The sequence below is a fragment of the Lotus japonicus genome, chromosome 5 (genome assembly GCF_012489685.1).
Source record: "Lotus japonicus ecotype B-129 chromosome 5, LjGifu_v1.2".
NCBI classification, from domain to species: Eukaryota; Viridiplantae; Streptophyta; class Magnoliopsida; order Fabales; family Fabaceae; genus Lotus; species Lotus japonicus.
The window spans coordinates 11,172,225-11,194,185 of NC_080045.1; the positions used below are offsets into that span (position 1 = coordinate 11,172,225).

Sequence of the window (21,961 nt, forward strand, 5' to 3'; positions counted from 1 at the left end):
TTGCAGTGTTGTATGTGTTGGGGATCTTGCGGATACCGCAGCGAAAATAAGGATTCTCAAATATGAGATTTGCGAGTTCATGTATCAAAGTTTGAAAAGGAAACGAACGAAAGGAATTAATGATTACCTTTGACGACGTGAGCACATGAAGCGGTTACAACCTCATCTCTATAGTAGTCCATGCGAACGCTCCTACTAGAAACTCTTGCGGCTCGTTGTGCTTGCGGAGACAAGTGTTAGAGCGAAATCTGTAACCAGGGTTGAGCATCCCATGCTCTATTTGTAAGCATAAGAGAAGCACTCCCAAGGTGGCTAACCCTAATTCATACTAATGGCTATTGGAGTTGGGCTCATCTAATGTACCTTGTCCAATAAGGCAATATAATACTTTCTAGTGGGATAATTCTATGCATGCGACCCGATAGGTTCCTCTTTCATATTTTAATATTAAATATAATTAATATTAAGCTAATTGTGCATATTCCAACTGTATGTAACTGAATTTTGGGTGGTTAACAGCCAACAAGAAAACAAGATCTAAGTCTTATAGATGATAATTTCATGCGGGGTGAGTAACACAAGGCAGGATAAGATTAAGAATACATACATTAGGGAGAAAATTGCAGCAGCTTGTACTGTAGAAAAGATGGATAAGTCTCGGGTTAGGTGGTTTGCGCTGGGCTTGTATGAAGAAGACCTAGAGGAGCACTTTTAAGTAGGGTTGACAAGATGGAGGAAGTAGAGGATAGTTGTTAGAGGTAGAGGGGAACCAAGAAAAACTACATTCTAATTGAGAAATAATCTCTAGCTAACAATCCTTTTGTATTTAATGCCCCCTCGAATCTCTTCTGCTCCTAACATAGGGGAAATGGGATAAATGTGCCGTTTCTGTTTCAAGCTTTATATGATTTTATTAAATGAGATGGATACAAGAAGAATTGGTTGAATCCGTATGTCTCAACTACGCAGCGGAGTTTATTATGGATAATAGGTGCAATAAATGTATAATATCATTGTTACCCTATTTACTATTCATATCTAACAGGTTTAATCATGCTAGACTTTTCCATTTTAAATAACTATTTGCTTTGTAGAAGCAAGATGAGCTGGGATTTATGATGATTTTTGGGTTATGTTTAGGTTTCAGCTTTTCTGTCACATCATTTTTCAGAGGTCATGGACTATAATTTCACTGCCGATATGGAAACTGAGGTATCTACTATGATTGTATCCCCTCTCCACTTGATCTCTACAATGCATTTAAAGCTGGGAAGATGTGCCATTTTTTTATTTTTTTTATTTGACACTTATTTACCAATTCCTTTTTGCCTTTTTAAAATTTCTCAACTCCTTTACCGTACTTTTTAAAGTTTGATTCCTTTGTCTTGTGCTAAATGGTTCTTCTCATTCTCGATTCAGCTTGATAATGTTTCTGGTGGATTAACTGAGTGGAAAGGGCTCCTTAGAGATTATTGGACGCGATTTAAATCATACTGTGACAGTACTTCTAACGTGCATATTCACCAGGTGTGACTTCTCTCTTTGCTCTAGGCTTGATATTCGGAGATATGAAATTGTTATTTTTTTGGTATGGTCTCTTCTGAATGTTTTAAAGGAACTCTGTATGATTGCATATCAAGTTGTAGAAAGATATCAGAAAGAGAGAAATACTGAATTAAATTTCTTAGAAGTCCCACATTGGCTAGAGATAGAGCATAGATAGTCTTTATAAGGGTAGTGCAAACCTCAACTCGAGCTAGCTTTTGTGGTTGAGTATAGGCCTCCCAATTTCTAATATGGTATCAGAGCCTATCCTAGATCCATTTGTTGTTTGTTGTGGAGACCTCCCGTATATGGGGCACCCGTTGTTGTTGATCCCACGTTCCAGGTTGTTCAGTCCTGGACGTGAGGGGGTGTGTTAGAAGTCCCACATTGGCTAGAGATAGAGCATAGATAGTCTTTATAAGGGTAGTGCAAACCTCAACTCTTGAGCTAGCTTTTGTGGTTGAGTATAGGCCTCCCAATTTCTAATAAAATTCATTGAACTCATTAACAAGTTACAAACAACTAGTATTTATACTTGAGAGTTCGAGTAATTTACTATACAGCTTTGACATCTGGCACATAGCTAAATAACTTTTAGAAAATGAAAACTAACTAACTAAACAGAAAATAAACCTATACAACTAAAATAAAGAGAAGGATTACCTACACGTGCATATCTATTACCATTTACCAGTTAGTAACTATGATAGCCTTGAAATAAAAAGTGAAGAAGTGTTTCGGAGTATATCTACTTGTGAAACGGTTTTTATACTTGCAGGTTGAGAAGATGTTAGAAAAAAAGTTTGGACAATATTTATTTGCTTCTCTCCGAGATCAGAAACGGGTCTGTCCAAGGTAAGTTAAGCCATATTATGGTTGGAATTAATCATAACAATGCCATGCTGCAGAGTCACCACTATATAACAATGACTATTTCTTATTATAAGTGTATAAGGGTAGAATAGGATATGTAAATATCGCCAGCTGGACACAGCTGTAATGACAGCTGTTATTAGTTAGACAGTTAGGATTCAGTTAGGATTTGATAACTGAATAGTTAGCTTGCAGAGCAAGTTACCAGCACTCTATATAAGTCATCTACTCACTATTGTAATACTTAGCATAATGAAAATAGAAATTCAGTTTCGGATTCTGTTACAGTTTCTCTCTCTTCTCTCTCTCTCTTTTTCCCTTTTCTCTGTTTCTATCACTTATATCAGGTTTTTTCTGGGAAAGGGTGTTTTATAAGTGTTATCAAATTTCCACCATGACTGTTTTTTCACTTTCTTCCATGGCTGATATCCCGCCATGGTCGATATCTCGCCATATGGCCACCATTTCCGCAATATTCCGCCATTATTTGTCATGTATGGTGGAATTTTGGCTTCCCGCCATTCGCAATTAACAACACTGATATCAAATCATGCTCTTTGCCTCAAATTATATGCTTTTGGGTCAGTTGGTGATTTGACATAAATAACAAAGCTTTTTGGTACAGGAGTGCTTAATTTATGTTATGAATGATAGATATTATTTCTGTTTTAATATCTTTTCTATAGTAACCATGTTATTTGAGAGATTTTGTTTTTTGTATCAAACTTGTGGGACAGATGGGTTATGGATTGAGTTGAGAATAGGGCTATAACAATAAGTGTGAGCTTTTTGACAATAGTTTTGGTGGAAAACTTGTGGGGACAAATGAAGGTGTGAAACCATTGGTAATCTACAGAATGTGGGACTTCTTTGAGTCATACTTGTTATTCTCTAAACTTTTCATTGAACTTATTTCAGCTGTATGGAAGGCACACTAATTTTTAAAGTAAGTAGATTTGGTGCTGGCTACTTTATAGGTTGCGATCAACATCCGAGGTGCAAGTAAGTATTTTACTACAAATTCAAATGCATAATCTTTTAGAGTAATACTTAGCTTCTACTGTGTATTCTGCATTCTATTAGTGTTTGCTACTGTATTCTACTGTGTATTATGTTATGAATGATAGATATTATTTCTGCATAAGTTTAGAATTGTGACCCATAGGAGTGTCAACTGACTTGGCATATAACAATCATGTCTCCTCCAAAATATCCATTGCATACTTTCTCTGTGAAATCACAATCCCTTGTTTGGATTGTGTGCAACCTCTATGCCCAAGACTTAAAGAAGTCTGCAAAGGTCTTTTGTCTGGAAGTGATGACAAAGGTGTTGTTTTACTTGTGTGATTTCATGATGATCATTGCTTGTAATTACAATGTCATACACGTATACAACCAAGTAAATACTCCCAACAACTTAGTGACTATAAAAAATTGAGTGATCAGCCTCACTTCGTGTCATACCAAACTGATGAACAACAGTACTAAATCTCCCAAACCAAGCCCTAGGAGATTGGTTGAGACCATATATCCGAAGACAACAGACTAGTCCAGAAGACTCCCCCTGAGCAACAAATTCAGGAGGTTGTTCCATATAATCCTCTTCAGTGAGATCACCGTGGAGGAAAGCATTCTTGATGTCAAGCTGATAAAGGAGCTAGTGGCGAATAGCTTCCAAAGAGAGATTAAATAAGAAATTCCTTGATCAATAGCAGCTATTCATCAATTAATCCTAATTTAATCCTTGGTCAATTACAGCTATATACAGCTCTCTGATAATCAAGAACAATTGTCTGATTAGTAATAGCTATCTAATTAATTAGCCAATCAATTCCTTTATCATTTATTACTTTGTAATAACATTAAGTGTGGAAATGAAACACTTAACACATGTAGAAACTTCATAGTGAACATATATAAAAACGGAGTTAAAATCATCTCCTACATTGCAAACTCAAGAGATGATGTTTAACTATTCATGGTAGGCGTAGCACATCATACACAGTAAAGCGAAAAAAACTAATCCCACAAAGAATCTACCGAAGATCTCCAATGATCCTCAGCTCTGAATCCTACCTCCGGACTTGTGACTTTGTCTCTCAAGCTCTCAAGTTCTGTGTGTTCTGTCCTCTTCGTCTCTGTTTGAAACTTGCCTTATTCCCCTTTGGGCTTGAAGCGTGCACAATGCACATGCCCACATACCATGTGCTGAAATTCAACTTTTTATTAGAATAATGGGGGCAAAAAGGGTCGAACTGTAGACCCCTTGGTCATAGATGCTTTGATTCCATGACATGAACTAACTACCCCAAAAGCTTTTGAATGAGTTGTTTTATATTATATTTCTAACAACTGTATTTGAATGAGTCAATCCTTATTCTGTTTATTGCGCTGGACCTCTTGTGTTGGGTCGCTGTATTGGGCCTGATAATATTATTCCTTAATTGACATTTCAGCCATGGCTAATGTGCCTTCAGAAAAAAAATTGATGAAATATATATTGCTGGACACACCAATAACATACAACAATAACACCAGGCTTGCTGTCCTAGTGACAAAAGTCTCCTACAGAGAATGTTCTTTGTCCATAATCTACCGACAACAACTGCTACTCCTATTATGCACTGTAAAATACTAAAATCTGATATGCTCTAAAACATAACTTCCGTCAGTTATTTTCTTCAAATAACTGCAACCAGTAGGCATCATCCTATTATAAAGGATACTCTTAAAACAGAACTGCTGATCAGTTATTTTCTACAAATAACTGCCATTTAGAATTTACTCTTTTGTTTTATCTATAGGTTGCCTTGCTGTTTTATGGACCAATAGATATGACCTATTCCCATTAGGATCTTATCTAAATTTTGGGACTCCATTTTTTTTTCATTGAATTTACTTTTGTACTATTTCATCTGTCTGAAATTTTAAATTTATTCATCGTGAGCGGTTCTTGTGATTGCTGAAAACAGGTACATTGCTAAAACATTATATGGTGTAGAGGAGGATGAAGATGCACCTCAGCCAAACACAACAATAGAGGAACCTAAAGTCCTAGGTGTTATCAGTGGTTCAAATGAAAAGGTATGCTATCCCAGCCTAGTTGTACGTTATCATGAACTGGTGAAACTTGTCTTGTTTGGACTGCAAAATGTTGTGTATAATTGGCATTGATTTTACCTCAGGTTCTTTTTAAAAGTGGTCCTTATGGATGCTATGTTCAGCTTGGAGAAGACAGGAAGGGATACGCACCTAAAAGAGCCTCTGTCCCGAGTGTATGACACATTAACAATTTCAACTCTGAGGCATTTTATTACATTTTTTGGGCTATTAATGTGACGTACTCTTATAGTTTTTATCTGTGGCAAAAAGAAGTTCGTAAGTCCCATGTTTCGTGTGCACATAGAGGTCAACATGTTTGATGCCCATATATTATGCACCTTTTTTTTAAGGTAATGCAAGAAAATTATCTTTTCCTTCAACAAGGATGAAATTTCTCCGACTGTGGAGATCAGAAAGGTGATATGTTTTGCAAAAGTACTTGTAGTTTAAGTAGGGGTCCGGCTCCTCTAAAGTGAGACCCCATTGATTGAGTTGTTTTTATTGACTTTTCAAATTAGGTAATCACTATTAATGGTCTGATGACTTACTTAATCCTCTAAAGTGAATCCACTCACTTTGGAGGAGCAAATCCTCCAAGTAGATAGTCTTATTAGGGGAAAATGACTTGAAATGTTTATAGTTGTTGTAGTTTGTAGGGATGTGGGTAGAGCATTAGGAATCAAATTGATAGGATGATGAGATCAGAATTGGATGGTATCCAATATAGAAGACCGTGTAAGAGAAATATAAGCAAGGAATTTATTAGAAACGTTGTACCAGAGCATATTTATGCTATCTAGAGTTTTATTATCCCCATTCTTCTAACAAGAAGTTGAATTTCAGAATAAGATAGGTAGCTCTGTACAATGCCTACCGTTCATGCCCAAGAGACTCTTGTGTGAGGTGTTGTTAGATGTGTAATATAAAACCATTCATGTATCTTGATCCAATAGTTTATGTTTTGGGGACAGTCGGATTGTGACAGAACTAAAATGATGACAAAAGAAAGTAGTATGGTTTTTGAGAGAATGTTGACAGCACTGAACTAATCCACTGACGGAGTTGAAATTTGAAATAAAACAAAGAGAACAATAATTATGAAATTGTAAATTGAATCAAGATGAATTTGATGGTATTTAAAGACATGATTGAAATTTATGATGGTGTTCTTTGTAGAGGAAAATAGGGAAAGACGTTGATGCCTGGTATAAAAACTTTTACAACATAAAGAAGGGAAGAAGGTGAAGATGAGGTGAAACCAGGCTTGTTAATAGTGCGCCGTAACGGCTCAATGACGGAGTTTTGCGTCGTGTTTGGTTGAGCATGCAATTGCCAGTTTCACGTCTGGATCAGTGCGATGGAGAAGGATGATGTCCTGTCACACGGAGTTCCAATTTTCCCCTACTTTAGTTTCATCAGGTTAAAAATATGAGGGAAAAATGGGGTTTTCGCCTCAGGTTAGTGAAATTGAATTCCCGCGCGAGAACCAGCTCCCTCTTCATGCACCGCTCGTACCTCTTGTCAGTTGTTATTCCAACTTTCTGATTTCTTCTTCCCTTCTACCTTTCTTCTCGTCCACACCTGCGTCTGGAGCTTCTTCTTCATGGTCCTAGGCTCCTAGCTTTCAGCTTCAGGTTTTTTTTCTTGCTGTGTTCTTTGTTCTCATTTTTCTCTGTTATCCATCTCATATTTCTTTGTTCTCCATCTCATTTTCTCTATTCTTCATCTGTGTTCTCATTTTTCTCTGTTCTTTGTTCTCCATCTCTGTTCTTTGTTCTTGGTTCTAGATATATATAAGTGTAATTATATGTAATATATATAAAAAATCAGCGTAGCGGCCATCCCGCTGTAACGCTAGAGCTTTTTATTGGGCTGGCTGCTACACTACGTTATCCGCCATTAACAAACCTGGGTAAATCATAAATGTTATATAAAACTCAAATAAAATGATGTTTTGCTTAGAAATCTTACATAGAAGACTGGAAAGAATATTTTTGAGACTTATCTGTGTTTTCGACTAATCTGTTGGGACAGTGACGACTTTCATTCTAATTCCATTTACATAAAATGTGATCTTTATATAATGAGTTTCTCAGTTCCTCCGAATTGTCACTCTTTGCTCTGTTTGAACTCTCTCCTAAACATAGCTGAAGGTAGGCCTTTTACCAAATTATAATGAAAATTATCTAGTTGATGGCTTGATATTTTATAAAAGGAAAGAGTAAAACAAATTACTATCGTTACCTGGATCTTTGGCACTGTTCTTTGTTTTACTTTGTATTGGCTGAACACCTTTGAATTCATAGCATATTAGGATGTAATCTGACAGTTCAATGTTAATGGGCCTGCTTGGGCCTGGTAGTTAGTCTGACTTAGGGCTGTTTTGGTTTGTAATCAGGGGGGATTAGTTAGATATATAAATAGGGGGATGTGAGATTCGAGGGGGACATCTATTCTGTTCTTAGTTTTGGGAAAACAGAGCATTGGCTGAGTTAGAGGAGATTACTCTCCCTCCTATTCGTCTCATGGTTTTCTTTCATTCAATAGTAATAGATCCTTTCATCTCTGATCTTCTGGTTCCTTACACAGTAACTTGGAATCCTCAAACCAAGCTTAATGGAAATTAAAACAAAATGAATGTATTATTGGTGGAATTTCTGATGATATAAACCCGGGAATTTTCTGAACATCAACTATTAGAAGTATTCTCAAGTCTCAAATTAAAAAGGTCGAAGTTACAGTTCATAATGTGAATCATACTTGACATTGATTGATAGAGTATATTAATCAGCATGCTCTATAGTTTTATTGTTACTGTTGTATTATATGGCACCCTAGCTCAATTTGTTAGCCCTGAGCACAGCTTGCTATGCAAGTTTCCCTAACTATAAACACTGAACACTCCATGTGAATGAAATTATTATGACTCAAATCAGGTTCAAATTTCTCTTTTTTCTCCACGAGTTACTTCTATTAGATAGTAATATAAACATAGCATTCTTGTCCTTTAAACAAAATGAATACAGATGTCTTGTTAGATGCTGAAAAGCTGTTATATCAAAATGGACACTATGACTTTAGAAAGTTTTAATGCTGTCCTGCTGAATACTCCAACTGAGGGAAAACTCAATTAATTCAATTCACAAACCAATTTTTCCTATTGTTTGTGCTTATACTTCAATTTGATCATATTCTTTCTTCTGAGCCATCTGTTAATTTTACTGCGTCGATATCTTTTTGATCTTGTCCTGTTTTAATCCATTTAGCATGACATTTTTTTTGCTTGGGACCATCTTTTGTTAGAATGTTTTCTTGATCTTGATTGTTGACATCAAATTGGTAGAACATAACTCTTTATTCGAAGATTGTTAATGTGGCTATTGGTTTCCATAGTGCACGAACTTTTCCCTCCTTTTTGGGTATGCTTGCTGCATAAGTCTCTTGTGCATGCATTTATGCAACCTCTGGTTGATAACTTGTCTGTTTTCTGTTTTCTGGAGATGATGGGTCAAGAGCTAGTTGTGCATGTATGATCAATTGTTATATCTTCCAATCAAAGGAAATTAGTCACAAAATTTGTTTTGTTTCAGTTCATGAATGCGAACAATATAACCCTTGAAGATGGACTTGAGTTGTTGCGATACCCATTGACACTGGTATGTTTCTCAATTTTCAGTATGAGCCCTAAGTATTTCCCCTGTTGATTTTGCATGCCAAATTTGGACAACTGTAATTTAGGTTTCAAAAGCATATTTTATGTTAATTTTAATATATACTGATGGGTTACAAAACAGTGATGGGATTGTATGAACAAAAGATACTGTGCAAGCCCACAATCAAATGAAGATTTTTTTAATATTTTTTTCATTTTACCAGCAAAATGCTATCCATTAGGCATTAGCATATTGACAATGATTTACACATTTACAAACTTGTCTCTCTCCCTGCGTTTGTTACTCATTGTTGAAATTGTTGTTGTTTACTTGGCTAGGGTAAACATCCGAAGGATGGACGGCCTGTCATTTTAAGGCTTTCACAGGGTGGCTTTACTGTTAAGCATCGAAGTAAAAGTTTTCATGTTCCAAAGGTATGATTCAAGTTTATGCTGTGTTTTTATTTTCTTTCCCGCCTTTGCAACCACAGAAATAGACTTAAGTAGCTAAGAGAGTCAGTAGTTAATGGGACACAACTGAATAACTAAACAATTTCTCTTTTACCCATCTAAAAATGGAGGGGTTTCATAACATTTTGACTGGAATTACCATGTTTTCTTCAATAATAAACTTTTATAATTTGCAATCTAGTCCTTATATTACTGAAGGAAACCCTCCAATTTTAAAAGGGTACTGGAGCAACGCCCAAGCATTTTATACTACCAAAAGAAAAGAAAAATGTGAAAATAGCAAAAGTAGAATTTCTGGATAATAATTTCACATTTATCAGAATGGTATTAGATGGGTATTTATTACAAGAAACAAGAGTACAAGAAAGGAAATAAAATCTCTCCTAATAATCTCCATCAAATCTGTCTACCAAAGTCCCTAATCATATCCCTTCATTTAAGGGATGTTTTAACTTTTAAGATTTATAGTAATTGCAATAATTACAATAAATACATAGCTAAGCAGCACAATTTGACACCCCTCTCAAACTGAGGAATAGATGTTTTCCATTCCCAGCTTGGCAATTATATCATTGGAATTATGGTTGTTCAGCCCTTTTGTCAACACATTAGCAACATGTTGTTTGGATAGAATATAGGACGTTCAAACCAGACCTTCCTCTATCATTTCCTTCATGAAATGTCTATCTATGTCAATTTGTTTTGTCCTATCATGTCGTTAAGGGTTGTGAGCAATATTAATTGCTGACTCGTTATCACAATAGAGCTTCATGGGACCTTCTAGCTTGATTTTCAAGTCATATAGAATAATTTTTAGCCATAACAGTTCACACATTCCTTGGGCAATTAATCTGAACTCTGATTCTGAAGAAGATCTAGCCATCCCATTTTGTTTTTTACTCTTCCATATAACTAAATTTCCTCCTAGGAAGGTACAATAACCTGATGTTGACCTTCTGTCCACTAGACAGCCTGCATACTCAGCATCGGTGTAAGCTTCAAGACATAATTTTCCACCCTTCTTGAATAGGTTTTCCCTTTCCGTGGTTGCCCTTCAAATAGTGTAGAATTCTGTATGCAGCTTGTAGGTGTGACTCTCTTGAATCATGCTGTTATGAACCTTAGCAGAGCATCTGGTCATGGGTCTGGATGCAAGAGAATTCTTCTTGCGACAGCAGAATCCTCAGTGTTCATTTTTGCAACGGGGCAAATAACTTTTGATAGTCAACTCCATATGCTCGGGTATACCCTTATGCGAGCAACCTTGCCTTCTATAAAGGATAAGCGATCATGAGATACATAAGAATGCATATATCTATGCATATTATATATATGCATATATCTTATGAGAATACTTTTTTTATGTGAGAACGGTAGGAGTATGTCATGCTTGTTTGATCTAATCCTTAATGGTCGAAATAGAAAGTTATGTGGAAGGGCAATATGAATTTGATAAACTAACCATTGATTTAAAAAGTTTAATTATGAGATCACATGTACAATATTTCATAAAATTCTGATACTTTATCAGAAAACTTCAATTTAATGGATGATATACGTTTTAAAATAGAAGTAAATATTGACTATAAGGTCTTAAAAATATTGATGACAAGACGACATACATATGAATGTCTGAGTTAACTGAAATTCGGTATACATGCTCATCATGATAGTATCACATACTTCAATGGTCGGACTTGGTAAATTTGTATCCTAACGCCCTAATGTGCTTATTACTTAGGCTTAAAAACATTTGTTGCCCCTGATGTTTCATGTTTGTGCAAAAGACACACCCCATCCATTTTTGTCCATGTTTGTGCTTCAATGATACTGAAAAGTGTAATGAGTACCCCTCGGTCAGTTTGACGTTAGAAAACTAAACTAACGGAGGGGCTGACGTGACTTTTCCTTTTTTTTTTTGACATGCCACGTGGATAATAATATCAACATTATCAAAATTCAGAAATGGAAAAAGGGGTGGGGAGGATTCGAACTCAGTATATCCTTAATCCCTCATCTAAAACAAAGATTGAAAACATTAAGTGTGTGTTTTGGTACTTATAAGTCCCGAGTTCGAATCCTCCCCACCCTTTTTTTCATTTCTGAATTTTGATAATGTTGTTAATATTATCCACATGGCATGTCAAAAAAAAAGGAAAAGTCATGTCAGCCCCTCTGCTAATTATCTAACGTCAAACTGACAGAGGGGTACTCGCTACACTTTTCAGTATTATTGAGGGTAAAAACATGAACAAAAATAGATGGGGTTATCTTTTGCACAAACATGAAACATTAGGGGCAACAAATGCTTTTAAGTCCATTACTTCTCGCTTAATGTTTTGCAAAATTGTTTGTGTACTATGTTAATTACATGTCCCTCTTCTGGAATTGGTATTCAGGATATGAACCCACGTGATGTCACCTTCGAAAAAGCCCTTAAATTTTTGTTAGGAGATAATGTGACAAATACTGGTCGACCAAAATCCAAACCTAAAGTAGAAGAAGATGAAGCTGTTGAAGCTTTCTATTAGCAAACATTCAACAAAAGCCAAACCTATTAGCTAACATTCAACAATTGCCCGAGAGCTTTTTTTGGGTCAGGTTCTCCAACACACATTTCCCAGTCCAATGCGAGCTACGGAAGATTCTTTTATGGAGCCAAAAATGCATATTATTCTATCAATTTTGTTCAGTATCTGTACAATATTATTATATTGTTAGGCCAATCTGATTTATTTTTGGTAGAAATAGTTCTCATAATGTTGCACCGTTTCCTGATTGTATTTTTATTAGACCCTTAACGCTGCAATTTTGACCTGCCCAAAGGTTGATATTTTTGCAGTCACTTTGTACAATGTAAGGCTGTTTTGGAATTTTACAGCAAATTCACAATAAAGCTTATTAATTATATAATAATATTGTTTTATTTCTCGTATGATTTGTATTTTAGTTTCTATTATGTTATTTTGTCACTTTAGTTTATTAGTCTAGCAAACCAGAGTATAGAAGGAATTTTGAAATAGGAAGGCTTAATTGTACTTTTGGTTCCCATGAAAGCGATATGTGCCATTGGGGTCCCTAAACTTTAAAAATCTCATTCTGTCTCCCTTATGTTGGTACTAGAATGGTGAGAACTTGATTATTGGACCTGGATTAGTGCAATACACACGATCGAGAAGGTTAAGCAGATCAGAAAGAAGATGAAGACGTTTCAAAGTAAACAAGAGTTAAGTGAACGATAGACTTAGATGTAACACCTCGATTGTTTAGGGTCACTTTAATTACCTTTACTCAAAAAATTAAGCGAACAATAGACGCATATGCAACAGGGCTTTGGGTATCAATAGACACGCATCTATCCCACGAACATATTCACAATGTACTTCACTAGACTACTACAAAAGCATGACTCTTATCAAATCATCATGGATCCTCCTCATCGGGCATCACTAATCTTACTTTCCGAAAGTATAATACCTGATCACGTCATCGTCCATCACCTGGCAGTCGCCAAACACAAACGTACATTAGCGTGCGAGGGCTAACTTCCAAATTATAAGTATATATAATAATAGGTAAGGAAGTATACATACAACCACATGCTTATATGTACTCATATAGTATAGTATATTCACATGTCATTTCTATTCACGCTTACTCACGTCGATCTATCGATCACATGGCTTGTATCACAAAATGAGAGTTGTCCATGACAACTCTCTCAAACACTCATAATAATAAAATCACATTTAGCTTATCTCAAGCATATCAAATCTCATAACACATATCACATAGCACAATCATCTCAAATCAAGTCTCAAACCCTTGTCAACCCTAAGGTTAGAATGCTCGTGCACATGCAATGTTCATCAAATCCAGATATAACACCAGCTCAAGACACGGTAGGCGGGACAACACTCAGTCAGTCTGATACCCACTCCTATATCGACCTCAGACTAGAGAATGCCACTTACACAGACATGTTGTCACTAACTGATAAACCACAACTGGCAGTCTCACTACGATACTCTGTACAGTCACCGACCCCACTAGCCGCGTCACAATGCATGAATGGTGTGATGTCAATAATCAATCACCAAAACGGAGACATCTTTCTACGAGTCCAAGTTCCACAAAAAAGCAGGATCACTCACCACTGAGTGTCCGCGTCAAGTTGCCCTTTAGGCTTGGCTTTTACTCACCAAAAGTCTCATATTTGATTTGATTAAAAGCTCATTGTAACGCCCTGATTTCTCGAGGGTCACTTTAGTAACCTTTTCAAAAAAAGTGGGTGAATTTTGCTGAAAAAAACTTTTTAAAACATAGCTTGACAACTGAAGGAGTAAATTGACTGAATAAATCCATTTTGTTAGTAAAATCTTGATTACAAATAAACCCTTGAATTTTAAATACATAATGGTATACTAATGTTCGACCGCTCCTGAGCAACCACAAAAAGAATGTCTCCAAGTTAGGTTCGAACCCTATAAGAAAACTCGGCTCACCCCCAAGTACTAACCCAAAACCATAATACCACTAAATACATACATATTTCTACGCCTTACATCCGCCCGTCCCTTGAACACGTCCTTAGTCATATAATACTTTTTTCCGGCGCGGTCTATCATTCTCTAGCGTTAGGCGCCCATGTAGCACACAGTCAAATAAGCAAGGGTCAACTCCCAAACAACACTTACAACATGTAGCAAGACTGACATAACATCATAGTAATATGGTCATCTACCCTAATACTTCATTTGAAATTTCAGGCTCATGTTATACAGTTTAACAACTAGCATATAAAGTAATAAACCCAAAAGCATAAACAAGTCCACCTAGAGTCCAGTTAGACTACACGCTCATGCATATGCAAATTTTAATGTCGGCAACGACTTATAGGAAGGCGAGACAAAATACGACTCCACAATTGGGGTTAGTCTACACTAACGCACCGTCGTCGAATCCCTCGCACGACTCCACAATTGAGGTTAATCTTAATAACGCATCGTCGCTTTCATTTTGCCACTTCTTTGGATATGTCGTTATGCCCTGACAAAATTTTATATCATGGTTCAACCTAACCGGTTCCGAACCACAACAAAACATGCAGAATGCCATGAGGTTAGTTAACACAACATAGGAACTGTCGTCCTCACAGTCCAGACTTATCAAAAATAACTCCTTATTGAGTATCTAGTTGCCCACTGGCAAAGGCATCTCTTGCCAACGCTCGCATCTCAAATCTATACTTATATTAAAACACAAACTTTCCTTGGACCCGCTTTCCAAGGAATAAATTACAATATTTTATTCCCGTCCACAATGCACCACAAAGTGATACGTGTCCCACCCTATTATTTTATTCATTTTTATTCAAACATTCATTTCATTTCTCTCTCCCACTAACCATTCCATATTATTTTATTCATTTTTACTGATTTCTCTATCTCTCATTAATCCAGCTCCTTCAATTTACCCTTATTTCTTGCCTTCTCTCTCCAGTTTGTCTGCATGCCCAATGTAATTTCTTTGATTTTTTTCCCTATCTACTCTCATTAAATTATTTCGCTTAAATTTAATTGGTCAACAAAATCATAGTATAAAATAAAACAATATATGTGATCTCGTCTATCTCCCCTCAGTGTGCCCGTTAGTTGTTTCAAGCAACAGAAATTACATATGTGATCTCTTTTTTTTTTACATTATATGTGATATCTTTTTAATATCTCTTTTTCTCAAATAAAATAATAATAGGTACCAACCATCCTATTCTTTTATTCTCTTTTTAAATGCTTCATAAAAGAAAAAATTATCTCTCCCACTTTCTGAATTCTATTTCTCTCATTAAAACAAAATCACTCTAAAAACTAAAAAGTGATTAGTTAATGTGTCAATTCTATAAATAAACTATAATATTTTATTCATCCTCTCCAATATTTTTAAATATTTTATTGAATCCATCCCCACTAATCTCTTTCTCCCACTATCTCATCAATGCTTTTTCTCTCTCTCACTATCTCTTTTCTCTCCCTCATTAAATCCGGCCACATTTATTTTTGATTTCCAATGCTTCTCTGTTCATCCTTCAACCAGAATATTTTCCACACACGTCTTCCAAGCTTGCACTCCTCCCAAATATCACCTCTCAACCACTCACAATAATTTCACACCAACAATTCATGGCAATTTTGAATTTCAAATTCAAAAGTTTGTGGCTATCTATACTATCCCTAAATACTTTTCTATCATTTTCAACAGATCTGTTTATCAAAGAAAAACTCACCTGACTTTGCATCTGATTTCTTATTACAAAGGTATGTACAGATTTTATATAACTCTCTATTCTTATGACACTTTTGTGGCGATTGGAAAGATTTCATGTTATTCTTGCACATCATCTATCTGAGTATAGGAACTCTTCACCCTATTAAAACTTATAACTTAGTCCATTGTTTACAGATTTTTTGAACTATGGGTACACCAAGTGAGAAAAGTTGGCCATGATTATCCAAATTACCTTGCTATAAAGCAAATGTTGTTAAGCAACCGTAAGTTTGGCTCCTCAAGCATTAGGAAGTTTTTCCTTATGCAGAACTCTCAAGTCCTCGAAAACATACCAATTCAACTGGATATAATCAAAATAGTGCATCGTTTCTAAACACACTTTCAAGTTATTTCTATTTCAGCATGTTAGAATCTTCCGTGCTTACCATTATTGGTTCTGTTGTATACAATATACAGGTTGTGAATGAGATACTTGGCTGGGCTATGAGGTTCCTTCACACAGGATGCTCTCAAAGATTTCTTAAATTGTTGGAACAATACAAGCAATCTTCACTCTACCATGTCCCCATCTATTTGGGAAAATTGTATACATGTATACACTCCTGATCAGACAGTCAATGACCATTTGAGCTAAGTCTTCTATATAGAATTTCTTGACTACAAAATCTCTATTTGTTTGAACATGATTATGATGGTTAAGTTTTTTCTTTATACTCAAATGCAGTTTTGTCCTAGCTGTTTTCATGAGATCTTTTGTGTTTGGTCTTTTGACTAGAATTGTTTCTATTACTGTAAAATGTTTTTCTAACTTATCTTAATATTCTAACTCTTCACCAATCTTTATAAGCATATACCCGTTTTATGCAGGTCCAAAATGGTAGTTTTTAAATTTTCACTGAATGGTAGTTTAAGTTGCACTAATTTTGTGTCTCTTTTTCTCTTTGTGCTTCTCTCTTGATATGCTATATTTAGTTTTCCTTACCTTTTTCAGGAAATTCATTCACCAGAATCCGTCCTTCTACATGGTGCTTTCACTAAGACTTCCACCCTAAGCTTCACATATAGAGTTCCTGTTTATTTTTCTGCTTTGTTTGTTTCTTTTAAAATGATGATATGTGATTTCAATTTTTTCTTTACCTTTTGTTCAGCATCAAAGAAATTTGTCTGTTGGAGAAGACTTCCACTGTCAATCTACAATGTGAAGACTCAGCATCTAAATAATCTAAATAATATACCGAAAAATTTACTTCAAGCAATGGCTATGAGGATGTCCATGTCTACATTTACCTTCATGTTCTTCTTCTTATTATTTTAGACAACATTTGAAACCGAAACTGGGTGACATTTTTATGTGCAATATCATGGGCCAATTCACCTCACAATAATTTTATGTTTGTGCAGAAAAATTATTATCCTTTTATTTTGTTATTTAAGTAATTTAGTATGGAAATAATTTCATAAAATATTTTTGTCATGTATTATAAAACAAAATCATTATTTATTATATGATTTCCAATGACATGTTTTTTTTAGTTCCCCAATAAATGGAGCAAATCATAAAAAAAATTACTAACTAAAAGAGAAGTTTTTTGTTATTTGATCAGTTATTGTTACTTTCAAAAAAAGTTATTGTTCTTTTTTAAACAAAATGAGTAGTAATTTTTTTTTCCTGCTGCAATTTAACGTTAATTAAAATATTTATGTTTCTTTATTTTCAATTTATAACTTCTTTCAAAGCTATTATTTTTTAATAATAGGTAATTTCCTAATATTATAATTAATTTTCTAATAAATTCCAGTAATAATATTTTTTTTATTGATTTTTTAAAATTTGTAAACTGACATTAGTAAAAATATAAGATTGTAACTAATGTTAAATAAAAATATAAAAATAAATTAAATAATTTTATGAATAAGTATGTACAATTTTAATGTGAATGTACACACAAAAAATAAAGATCTTATTAATATCTAAATTAATATGATTAGATTAAAATTAGTTATTAAAAAACATAACACAAGTACTAATATTTACAAGAAATTAATTTAATAAAAAATTTTGTTTTACTCTTTCATAATTTTATAATTATAAGTATAATAATTAAGTTATGAAAATATGGCGTGCATATATTATAAGATTCTTTTGTAACTAAGATTAGAAGACATTAATGCATATACGATTTATATTATTTATATTTAAATTACAAGGTTAATGACTCCCCAAAAATTCTGAAAGAAAATACTTTCACAAAAAAATTAATATATATATTTTTCATAATTTTAGGAGTAAATATATATATAAAAATTGTGTGAAATTTTGCGGTCGTGTGATATTCGTTGTGGTTTTCAAATAATTTAAGTGTACTGTTAATCATTTTAAGAGAATTTTACGAGCAATTATATATATATATGTGTATTTTGGTTTCACTTTCTAAAACTCGAACCTAATAGATTGAAATATATGTATTTACATATTCAAGACAAAAATCATTTATACGTCGCATGTGCAAAATTGATGATTTTGACTTACTAATTTTTTTTCGTAATCTTTAAATTATTTAAATCGGCGTATGAGTATAAAACATTAAATGTGTCAAAATTTATATTTTTTTGAATATTTTAATCTTTATTATGATTTTTCTTTCATTATTAATATCTTAAATTATTTATAATCAAAATGCTTATTGATGTGTCAAATATAATAGTAAACTATTTACCAAAAGAAAATATAATAGTAAATTTCGCTGTGCAGCGCACGGGTAAAAACACTAGTTTATCATAAATCACAATATTCAATTCATATGCCAAAGCTTACATGATTTCAAGTGTTAGGTCCTGATCTGTAAGCCAGTTTGTCGAACGCGTCGCCGTAGATTATATCTGCCGAACTGCCCTGATTCAGGAGTACTCGCCTTACGTTGAAACTATTGATCCTTACCATTTCCACTATGGGATCATCCTTGTGAGTCTTGATCCCTTCAAAATCAGCCGACGAAACCACTATATCCGGATGCTGAAAACCAAATGAAATCTCTTGTACTGAACTTACCGCTTTGACGTGCCTTCGCCTCGCCGCCTGAGAGTCAGCCCGCCACCGAAGCCTCCGGTGATTGTATTGATGGTTCCAAATGGCAGCTCCAACTCCTTGTTAAAGGTTTCCTCAACCCCCTCCTTTATGTAAGATCAAGTTTTGATCGAGTAGTACAACTCTATGTTTTGATGATTACAAGTTAACATTTTAGTATGAACAATTATGGTACTCTAACGTGTTTTTCTGAGTGTGCTATTTACAGGCTCTGACCTCAATTTAATCTCACACAAATAAGAAGCACTGTGCAGAAAGAGTGACCCAAGCAACGCTTTCGCAACATCTATGTTCACTCTGAACAGTAGAAATGCTTCAGAAGATCTGAAGTCTTACAAGCTCTGATATGGACTCGGTCACTTGAAGTTCTGAAGATCCAGACGTTCTGACAACCAAGAAACTCTGAAGGTTCAGATGTTCTGATGGTGTAGAAGACTCTGAAGATCCAGAAGCTGAAAAGTGGAAACTCTGATGTCCAGAAGCAAGATGACTCTGAAGACCATGTACTTCCCTCTGAGTTCAGAATCAGAAGATACAACGGTCAGAGGATCTGTGCTTTCCCTCTGACTCTGATCAACTGGTTTCACAAGTTCCAACATGAAGCATTCCCCTGATCAGAAGTCTACTAGGTTTAAAGGTCAAGTCACTATCCAAGTACAAAAGCAAATGTACTATCCTGACGACCTACCTAACATTCTCAGCCACAGCAGAAGCTGGAATTTCCAGAACTGCCCTCCAACGGTAGCATTTCCATGTAGCGTTCAAACCCTAATCCTTGGAGTATAAATAGAGGCTGAAGATTGAAAGATGCGGTTGGGAGAATCTCACACGCGCAAGCTAAATTCAAAAACCTTCTAAGCATTCTTTCATCTGAATTCATTGTGTTTACTATTAGCTTTTCAGAAGCAAATCCTTTGTAAACATTCTTTCTTAAACAGTTTGTTTAGTTACCTTTAGGAGATCAAGTTTGATCGGATCCTAGAAAAGACTAAGAGAGTGAATCTTAGTGTGAGCTAAGTCAGTGTAATTGTTAGTCACTTGTAGGTTTCAAGTGCAGTTGTAACATATACCTGATTAGTGGATTGCCTTCATTCTAAGAAGGAAGAAATCACCTTAACGAGTGGACTGGATTAGCATGAGGGATTTATCAAGTGAAACAGGATAAAAATCCTTGTGTGCTTTTCTATCTCTTATCTTAAGCACTTAGTTCTCGAAAGATTTGTTAAAATCTTTAAGGTGGAAGTTTTATCTTGAAAACGTTATTCAAACCCCCCCCTTTTCTACCGTTTTTCATACCTTCAATTGATATCAGAGCGCAAGTTCTGATTACCACACCTAACAGTGTTCAGTGATCCGGGCCGGTGTGAAAAACAATGGCTACCACCAGTGAAACTCAAAAAGATGGTTACAATGCAAAGCCTCCCATGTTCGACGGTCAAAGGTTCGAATATTGGAAAGATAGACTTGAAAGTTTCTTTCTGGGTTTTGATGCAGATCTCTGGGATATTAATGTGGATGGCTATGAGCGTCCAGTTGATGAAGAAGGCAAGAAGATCCCAAGGTCAGAGATGACTGCAGATCAAAAGAAGCTTTACTCACAACATGATATTGATTACGATGATGGTTTATTGTTATGAATGTTTTCATAACTTATGATGTGATGTTGTGTTGAATTGAGCGTTTTGACGCGACTTCGGAGTGGAGATTCATTGATCTGGTGATCTTTGATATTTTGGGTTGGATGAGCAACCCTAGGCAAGTTCAAACGAGGGGTTTGAGACTTAGCCCTATGTTGGTATTGGTTTGAATTTTTAGACTTTCCCCGGGAAAGGTATTTTGGGTGGTTGATCTTTGAAAACTTAGAATGATAGAGCTTTGAAAACTAGAGACTTTGGGAGACTTAGACTTTGAGAAATAAACTCATAACCTGACTAATTCAATTTGAAACGTTTTTACTAAATGAATAATCATAGGAGAACTAAAGGGGAAAATATTTACGAAAGACGGGGAAAAGTCGACCTTTGTTGTGGGTTTGGAGAGTTATCGGAATTGGGGAAAGCCACTAAGGTGAGCTATGGTGATGATTGAAAGTCACCGAGTACTTTAGTACTCTTGGGGAGTGTTGTGGAGCCGTGTTGTATTGACCGACACCTAGTGCTCTTGTTGTTTGGGCTGTGTTGTATTGACCGACACTAGACCCTTGTGTATTCTGTGGATGGAGTTGTGTTGTATTGACCGACACTTACTCCGAGTTGTGTTGTATTGACTGACACTAACTCATTGGGGTTTGTTGAGATTGGGTCGTGAGCATAAACACTTTCGTGGTAAGGACGATTCGTTGTTTGGCTAACCACGTTGCATTCAATCGGGTGAATAACGGGAATGGTTCACCTGTGCATTTCATGGTGAATAACGGGAATGGTTCACCTTGCATAAATGATGAATAACGGGAATGGTTCATCATACGGTGAATAACGGGAATGGTTCACCAAGGATGAATAACGGGAATGGTTCATCCAGGATGGATTTCATCCAGAATGGATAACGGGAATGGTCCATCCATAGTGAAGAACGGGAATGCTTCACTTGTGGCGAACGGGAACGCGTCACAAATCCGGATTCATAATTGCATTTCACGCATACATTCATGCTGACTGAGATTGTGTGCTGTTTGTTTATTGAAGCAATGTTAGAGCCATAACATGCTAGGATTACTTATATGCTTATATAACAACTTATATATATACCCTGTCACATGTTGAGTGTATATGTACTTATTGTTGTGAGTTGACCCTAGCGCCTTGGCTTTGTTTGTATGTTTGTGTTTGGGCGGTCGGCCTGCTGCCAGATGTCGATGGCCGACTGGTTCTCGACGGTCTCTCCCTCGGGGGGGATCAGATATGAGCTGCTAGATCGGGATGCCCCCACCGCTTGGGTGATCGATGTAG

General features: G+C 35.5%; 1 protein-coding gene and 1 long non-coding RNA gene across 3 annotated transcripts in view; both read left to right on the forward strand.

Annotated features, from left to right (window-relative positions):
- LOC130717367 (uncharacterized) overlaps window positions 1-12,578 on the forward strand; it is a 36,237-nt gene extending 23,659 nt beyond the window's left edge. For both annotated transcript variants that reach the window (XM_057567573.1, XM_057567576.1), the window contains exons 14-22: window positions 1,141-1,212; window positions 1,420-1,527; window positions 2,324-2,400; window positions 3,337-3,420; window positions 5,391-5,502; window positions 5,604-5,693; window positions 9,111-9,176; window positions 9,512-9,607; window positions 12,043-12,578. In XM_057567573.1, the coding sequence (XP_057423556.1) occupies window positions 1,141-1,212; window positions 1,420-1,527; window positions 2,324-2,400; window positions 3,337-3,420; window positions 5,391-5,502; window positions 5,604-5,693; window positions 9,111-9,176; window positions 9,512-9,607; window positions 12,043-12,174 (837 nt within the window). In that variant the 3' untranslated portion in view covers window positions 12,175-12,578. The remainder of the gene's footprint in view (window positions 1-1,140; window positions 1,213-1,419; window positions 1,528-2,323; window positions 2,401-3,336; window positions 3,421-5,390; window positions 5,503-5,603; window positions 5,694-9,110; window positions 9,177-9,511; window positions 9,608-12,042) is intronic.
- Window positions 12,579-15,634: 3,056 nt separating this feature from the next.
- Window positions 15,635-17,208, forward strand: LOC130718087 (uncharacterized). The gene is made up of 3 exons (XR_009012520.1): window positions 15,635-15,957; window positions 16,103-16,191; window positions 16,385-17,208. It is a non-coding gene; the product is annotated as an uncharacterized LOC130718087 (long non-coding RNA).
- The last annotated feature ends 4,753 nt before the right edge of the window (window positions 17,209-21,961 follow it).